The sequence below is a fragment of the Crinia signifera genome, chromosome 3 (genome assembly GCF_055691185.1).
Source record: "Crinia signifera chromosome 3, ASM5569118v1, whole genome shotgun sequence".
NCBI classification, from domain to species: Eukaryota; Metazoa; Chordata; class Amphibia; order Anura; family Myobatrachidae; genus Crinia; species Crinia signifera.
Genome location: NC_139219.1, coordinates 27,682,992 through 27,691,381, shown reverse-complemented (window position 1 = coordinate 27,691,381; position 8,390 = coordinate 27,682,992). Strand labels below are relative to the sequence as shown.

The following is an 8,390-nucleotide window of genomic DNA, read 5'->3' as shown; positions in this document are numbered from 1 at the left end:
AGAGAGTATCAGTCACATCAGCCCCTGCCCCAGTGGTGCTTACACTCTATATTCCCTATCACATGTACATACATTACAGAGAGCGTATCAGTCACACCAGCCCCTGCCCCAGTGGTGCTTACACTCTATATTCCCTATCACATGTACACACATTACAGAGAGTGTATACGGTCACATCAGCCCCTGCCCCAGTGGTGCTTACACTCTATATTCCATATCACATGTACACGCACACACACACACACACACACACACATTACAGAGGGCGTATCAGTCACATCAGCCCCTGCCCCAGTGGTGCTTACACTCTATATTCCCTATCACATGTACACACATTACAGAGAGTGTATACGGTCACATCAGCCCCTGCCCCAGTGGTGCTTACACTCTATATTCCCTATCACATTTACACACACATAAAGAGCATCGGTCACATCAGGACTTGAGTGCACAGATTGCAATGCTAACCACTGTGCCAACCATGCCCCATCAACACAGCAGACCTTATTATACAGTCTACAACTCTAGCAGAAATCTGTGGTTTATTACCCATGGTTATTGCAATGGTACAGACTGTGACCCAGTGACCTTGGCCAAAGCAAAAAGGAGCATTAGAAAATGCACTTTTATTATACAAATCAGTTATAGTTACAGGTGACGACATAACACAACACAGCAGGTGTGACAGCTCCTGTGCATCACAGACATCAATGCAGCAAGCTCTTGTAAACAGTTAGGGTTTGGGACCCAGAAGCAGACAGTGTTTGCAGATACAGGATGAGTCTAGGACCTTGCAGACAGGCATTGGTTCACCACTTCCAGCAAATGGGAATTCTCCAGGGCAGCCGCGACGCGTTCCTTGTCAGCCAGCTGTTTATTCACTGTAGGGAGACACAGAAATGATCATCGATAGGATATTCCCATTACACTGGTAACACTGATGACTTAGCTGCAACCATCGCAGATCGTTATAGCTAAGTGCTACCACGCATTTCACTGTGTGGATTCGTTTCATTCCACCACCCCCCCCCCCCCCCTAAAATGTGTGATCCGTTGCCATTAGCAGCTCCGCATTCTGCCCAGAGGGTATGTGGTCACTAGGTCAGCAGTAAACAGGGTCAAAAGGATGACACAAGCAATATGAAAACAGCCGACATGCGTTTTTCATGATTTTTTTTTCCATCGAACCAAACCGGTGACTCTGGACAATGGAAATATTCTTACAATGATTTGTTGCCCCCAAGTCCACCAACCCCACAGCTGCAGCCAGAACACAGCGACTCCATTGCCATGTCTTGTATCTTTGCTGTAGTCGCGCCACACAGCCGCTGGTCGCGGGAGACTTCTAGTGTATGCAGTGGCGTAACTACCAGATTTGCGCCCCCCCCATGCCTTATCCCTCTGTGCGCCGCTTCTGTAGCAAGGACCCGCAGATCTTGTCTGCGGTCCCGGCTCCCCTCCTGGTTTCTGCGGTTATGAAAACGGAGCATCACAAAATGTCTACCCCCATACAGCAGACCGTTTTTGAGGATGCTAGAAAAGGCCGCCGCCTCCTCTAGCATCCTCAAAAACCGTCTGCTGTATGGGGGCAGACATTTTGTGATTGTCCATTTTCATAGCAGAAGCCAGGAGGGGAAACGGGACCGCAGACAACTAAATCTGTGGGTCCCGGCCACAGCAAAGACGCGGCAGCGGCATTACAATAGCTCCGCAGACCCCCTGGCACCCACACTTACACAGCGCCTCCCCGTCACTGCGGTTTCTGCTGGGGCTATTGTTACGCCACTGAGTGTATGGAATCTTTTTTGCGAAAAATGTGTCTTAGTTACAACACAAAGTGACTAGCTAGTGATGTCAGCAGGTTTCACAGGCTACACATCACAACTGAAACACTAGAAACACCATGTAGGCTAATTAAGGAGGGAACAGCGATCGCTCCATCCTTCATTAACATCGCTGAATGTCTACCCCGATCCCAATGTCAGTCCCTCATATCGGCTGGGTACACATTGTTTCAAGGAGATTGTGCTGAGTAATGTGATATATATATATATCTGAGTCTGTACACAAAGTGCTACAATGTAGCAGCTGCAGCAGCAACTCTGTCACACACACACAGATATACAGGCGCCATAGATCATGTTACTCAGCACAGTGTACTTGTGGGTCCTAGTAGGCCACACCCATTTCAGGCAATACTATAATCTCTATCCAGTAGGCCACACCCATTTCAGGCAATGCTATACCTTCTATCCAGTTGACCACTCCCATTTCAGACAAGGCTATATCCTCTATCCAGTAGGCCACATACATTTCAGGCAATGCTATACCTTCTATCCAGTTGACCACTCCCATTTCAGACAAGGCTATATCCTCTATCCAGTAGGCCACATCCATTTCAGGTATTGCTATATCCTCTATCCAGTTGGCCACTCCCATTTCAGCCAAGGCTATATCCTCTATCCAGTTGGCCACTCCCATTTCAGCCAAGGCTATATCCTCTATCCAGTAGGCCACGCCCATTTCAGGCAAGACTATATCCACTTTCTAGTAGGCCACCAACATTTTAGAAGTAAAAGAATGGGCACAGTTGGCAGTAATGTGCCATGTGTCACATCACACAGGGGGAGACAAAGTGCACACTTGACGGGTATTGCTGGACCCTCACCTGCATGTTCCGAGGCATGTGTACCAGGGGTAATATGGACATCCACCTGGACGAGAAAAAACAAGAACAGACATTAAATGGAATAGCCAATAGGATACATCATACAGAAGACCAAGAGATACAGATGGAAAATGTAGTCTAATAGCAAGCTTCTACGTTCGGTGGAACTACACCTCCAAGCATGTACTGCCACAGTTTTCCTATTAGTGCATGAAAAACTGTGGCAGGGCATGCTGGGATGTGTAGTACTGCAGCAGATGGCTGCATATTGGAGTACCCCTAATCTAAAAGCTAACCAATACCATAATGGCAGCATGGTGGCACAGTGGTTAGCAATGCAGCATCACAGCATCTGTATGTTCTGGTAGGGTAGTTGGCTTCTGACATGTGAGAACTGAGCAAGATCAGTTAAGAGGTTGATGTATTTCAGAAATATACATTACACCAATAGCAGTAACACACCGGCACAAGATCTAATATCCCGCCACTCACCTTAAACCTTTGAGGCAGAGAACGCAACAGCTTGACTTTGATGGACAGTCCGATCAGCGTGGCCATGCTGCAGTGCGGGATTGTGGGAGTGAACTCTACGGACACTGTGCTCTCATCATCATTGACCTGCGTTAAACAAAATGGACACCGTCAGGCCTTCTGTCCCAGTAAGTGCATGCACACGAGCGCTGCTATAGTCACCCGACAATAGGAAACAGAATAGTGCCAGCAGTTAGCACCAAGACTATGCACACACAGTAGCTGTACTGATGGATGCACCATGTTCCTATGACCAAACATACTCAGGGCCTGATTCAAAGATGGACGCAAGCCGGGTTTTTTCATAGTCATTGCAATTCGCGGTGGTCTACAAATGTCGTACCACACATGTCTCCAGATGATCTTGCAGTGGTGTAGAGAGGATATATTCACAACGTGGATGACAGTCTGGGGGAGGTAACTAGGGTGTGGAGACTCAAATGCAGGCGGCCATTTTGGAGGCGTGACGATGACCCCTTACATAGTACAAATGTTTCAGACATCTTTCTTGCTGCGAATCGCATGACTGCGTCATTGTATGAAAATGGCATCCCAGAGGCATACTTACATACAGCTGTGACGGTGTGTATGTACACCTCTGAATCAGGCTGTGTGTGTATAGTCTCCCAATCCCCAGCAAGACGGGAGCTCATAGCTATTCACTAGGTGATTACGTAGCATACTTAATGGTTATTTATAATGCTACAACATGACATGCTGCGCCATCAGGGACATACAGAAATATACCTTCACTCGGATCTCCTCCACTACATTCAGCTCCTCCAGGCTAAGTGGATGCTCCGGGTCATTGATGGAACGGATGAGATGTAACACATTAAGGAAAAGTAAATTGTTCCGATATAAAAAAAAAACACAGCGCTGTCCCTGGCGATGATACTGGGAATACGGCTGTGTAGCAGGGCTCTCAGCATTCAGTGTAATCTAACATTGTCATTACATGCACTATAGGGGAAGGCTGCAACCAGGGATGCCACAAGGGGAAGCCTGCAACCGGGGGATACTATAGGGGTGTAAGGCTACAACCAGGGATGCCACAGGGGTGTAGGGCTACAACCGGGGATGCCACAGGGGGAAGCCTGCAACCAGGGGATACTATAGGGGTGTAAGGCTACAACCGGGGATGCCACAGAGGTGTAAGGCTACAACCGGGGATGCCACAGGGGGAAGCCTGCAACTGGGGATGCCACAGGGGGAAGCCTGCAACCGGGGGATACTATAGGGGTGTAAGGCTACAACCGGGGATGCCACAGGGGGAATCCTGCAACTGGGGGATACTGTAGGGGTGTAAGGCTACAACCAGGGATGCCACAGGGGGAAGCCTGCAACCAGGGAATACTATAGGGGGCGGAAGGCTGCAACCAGGGTGCCACAGGGACAAGCCTGCAAACGGGGGAATACTATAGGGGGGCGGAAAGCTGCAACCAGGGACGCCACAGGGGCAAGCCTGCAACTGGGGGATACTACAGGGGCGGAAGGCTACAATCAGGAACGCCACAGGGAATACTATAGGGGGCTGGAAGGCTGCAACCCGGGACACCACAGGGGGAAGCCTGTAACCAGGGCATACTATTGGGTGGAAGGCTACATCCGGAGATGCCACAGAGGGAAGCCTGCAACCAGAGGATACTATAGGGGTGTAAGGCTACAACCGGGGACGCCACAGAGGGAAGCCTGCAACCAGAGGATACTATAGGGGTGTAAGGCTACAACCGGGGACGCCACAGAGGGAAGCCTGCAACCAGAGGATACTATAGGGGTGTAAGGCTACAACCGGGGACGCCACAGAGGGAAGCCTGCAACCAGAGGATACTATAGGGGTGTAAGGCTACAACCGGGGATGCCACAGGGGGAAGCCTGCAACCAGAGGATACTATAGGAGGCAGAAGGCTGCAACCAGAGACGCCACAGAGGGAAGCCTGCAACTGGGGGATACTATCGGGACGGAAGCCTACAACCGGGGACGCCACAGAGGGAAGCCTGCAACCAGAGGATACTATAGGGGGCAGAAGGCTGCAACCAGGGACAGGGCTGCCATTAGGAGTTTTGGGGCCCGGGACTGATTTCTAGTCCAGCCCTCCCCTTCCCCCTCTCCCTTCACTTACTGCCTGACTCCTGCTCCCTCATCCCCTCCTGCTGAACGCAACAGGTCCCCAAGACTTGTTCAATGCAGGACACAGGCGGCCAATTAAAATTGGCCGCTGGTGAGCCAATCAGAGCTCTTATTGGCTAACTGTACACAAGCTCTTATTGGCTCAAAAGCCAGTGCAGCATTTTATGCAGCCTGCATTGAAGAAGCCTGTGCTTCGTTCAGTTCACCGAGCGCAGCGCAGACAGCACAGTGCAGGCAGTCAGGGGGGGGGTTGCAGTGGGTAAAATGAGCTGCCCGGGTCCTTCCAGAGGCTGAGGCCTGGGACAGCTGTACCCACAGCACCCCCCTATTGGCGGCCCTGACCAGGGACACCATAGGGGGAAGCCTGCAACCGGGGACCCTATAGGGGAAGACTGCAAGAGGAAATACAACTATAATAACCCAACATTGTCAACAGATCTGTTCCTCTTCGCCATCATATAGAGGTGTTGTCATTCACACAGTATTTCTGCACCACGGAGCATGACTGACACCCAGCGCTGTGCTTATAATACTATCCCCTGATTTGTGAGTCTAATTCACATCATAGCAACGGTACTTGTGTACTTTCACGGCTCCCACGATGTGCATCATACACGGAAAAATCGCATCGCATGAGATCGCATGCGATGCGATGTCATTTTTCACAGACATTATGGACATGAGTTGACATCATGTAAAATGCACCCCAAATGTCATTTTTTCACACTGTACCACCCCCACTATCAACGCCAACCCGAAGCGTGGCGAGCGCAGCGGTACGCGTCCTACGACCCTTTCATACCCCCACTATCCACGTCGGCGTGGAGCTGAGAATAGAAAGTGTGGCGAGCGCAGCGAGGGGACACTGATACCTGTGAAGCCCGCGAGGGGATACGGATACCTGTGAAGGTATCCGCATCCGCTCACCACGCTTCGGGCTCGCTGCGCTCGCCACACTTTCTATTCTCAACTCTATGCCGACGTGGATAGTGGGGGTATGAAAAGGTCGTAGGACGCGTACCCCCACCCCTCACGGCCTCGCTGCGAGGCCGCGAGGGTTGGCGTTGATAGTGGGGGTGGTACAGTGTGAAAAATTACATTTGGGATGCATTTTACATGATGTCAATGGCATGGCCATATGTAGTGGCATGCGATGCGATCTTCCCGTGTTTTTATGCATTTTTTATAAAATCGCATCGCATGCGATCTGATGCGATGCGATGTCATTTTTCACAGAAATTATGGACATGAGTTGACATCATGTAAAATGCACCCCAAATGTTATTTTTCACACTGTACCACCCCCACTATCAACGCCAACCCGAAGCGTGGCGAGCGCAGCGAGGCCGCAAGGGGCGGCGGTACGCTTCCTACGACCTTTTCATACCCCCACTATCCACGTCGGCGTGGAGTTGAGAATAGAAAGTGTGGCAAAGCGCAGCGAGCCCGAAGCGCGGCGAGCGGACGCGGATACCTTCACAGGTATCCGTATCCCCTCGCGGGCTTCACAGGTATCAGTGTCCGCTCGCCTCGCTGCGCTCGCCACACTTTCTATTCTCAGCTCCACGCCGACGTGGATAGTGGGGGTATGAAAAGGTCTTAGGACGCGTACCAAAATGCAAAAATGCATAAAAACACGGGGAAATCGCATCGCATGCCACTACATATGGCATGCGATGGGAGCCGTGAAAGTACACAAGTACCATAGCAACTTCCGAATTTTCTTATAGTGCCTGACTCAGAATGAGGTCTAGTTTAGCGAGGATTTGTTCAACTACAACTGCCGGAGCTAGGCTGCAAGCAGGTGCCGCCAAGCACAGGTCGGCCCGCACGCCAGGTCCCACACTCTGATGCACCCACAAAATGATGTGGGCACAACACTAAAGTATAAGCACTTCCTACACAGCGAAGCACTCACCAGTGACCCCCTAGCTGCAAGGCCTGCCATGTTTTGGGTCCCAGCGGCTGCCTGTGGCATCATGCAGTCGTGGCCCTCCCCCCACTCAGCAGAGTAGGCATCAGAGTGGCTCTCAGCAGCATGGGAATCAGTGATGAGCACTAGTGAGTGGTACTCAGTAGAGTAGGCACCAACTAGGGACACTCTACTGAGCGGGCACCAGCAACAGGCACGCAGCAGATTAGGCACCAGCAACAGGCACGCAGCAGAGTGGGCACCAGCTAGGGTCACTTAGCAGAGTAGGTATCAGAGTGGCACTCAGCAGCATGGGAATCAGTGATGGGCACTAGTGAGTTGTACTCAGTAAAGTAGGCACCAGCTGGGGTACTCAACTGAGTCGGCACCAGCTGGGACACTCAACTGAGTCGGCACCAGCTAGGGACACTCAACTGAGTCGGCACCAGCTAGGGACACTCAGCAGAGTGGGCATTAGTGAGGAGCACTCAGCTGAGTGGCCCTCGGCAGAGAGTGTGGCACCGAGTAAGGATATCGAAGATCTCTCTGTCGTCGATCCTGTCGTGCTGCTCCTCATCCTCGTCCTGGGCCGTCACCAGCCGCTCCCCGCTGCGCTGGTAGATGAGCGGGTTTGCGTTCTCCAGCTGCTGACTGCTGCTACCCAACACCATGGCCACTCTCCCGGCAACCACCGCGCAGGCTGCCGCTATTGCCTCCCATCACGTGACACGCCTCCCGTCCACCCCCGTCCCCTCCGAGTGGCCAGCCTTGATCTGATCTGCATTTTACACAACAAATAGGAACGCGGTGTGGAGGAGGTACTACAATTGTTTAACAAGCGGAACACACAGGGAGGCAGACTTCGGCCCTGTGATTGGCGTGTGGTGAGCCCCGCCCATTCGTGACGGCCACCTGACCCCGCCCAGGTACGGGCGGAAGTAATAACACAACCTCACAGGTAAGGGCACAAGTAACTATCCGCCATATTTGACTCTGGCGTCTTGAAGTTCAAAAGATCTAGTTAGCACTTTCTTTATGAGTATTGAAAACATCATATTGTTATATTGATGATATTGCTGCAAATGTGTATATTTCAGTTATTGATACTCCAATGAAGTGATCTTTAGTATATGTGACTAGTTGTGCTC

General features: G+C 51.2%; 1 protein-coding gene across 1 annotated transcript; it reads right to left on the bottom strand.

Annotated features, from left to right (window-relative positions):
• Positions 1–594: 594 nt before the first annotated feature.
• Positions 595–7,978, bottom strand: CIAO2B (cytosolic iron-sulfur assembly component 2B). The gene is made up of 5 exons (XM_083175518.1): positions 7,778–7,978; positions 3,947–4,026; positions 3,161–3,286; positions 2,669–2,714; positions 595–881 (listed from the first exon to the last, which is right to left on the bottom strand). The coding sequence occupies exons 1-5, from the start codon at positions 7,911–7,913 to the stop codon at positions 784–786; spliced, it is 486 nt and encodes a 161-aa protein (XP_083031644.1). The 5' UTR covers positions 7,914–7,978; the 3' UTR covers positions 595–783.
• Between the last annotated feature and the right edge of the window lie 412 nt (positions 7,979–8,390).

Coding starts and splice junctions, on each gene's coding strand:
- CIAO2B (XM_083175518.1), bottom strand. CDS start 7,913: ATGGTGTTGGGTAGCAGCAGTCAGCAGCTGGAGAACGCAAACCCGCTC. Junction 4,027..7,777: donor CGACGACAGAGAGATCTTCG/ATATCCTTACTC, acceptor TTAATGTGTTAC/ATCTCATCCGTTCCATCAAT. Junction 882..2,668: donor ACATGCCTCGGAACATGCAG/GTGAGGGTCCAG, acceptor GTCTCCCTACAG/TGAATAAACAGCTGGCTGAC.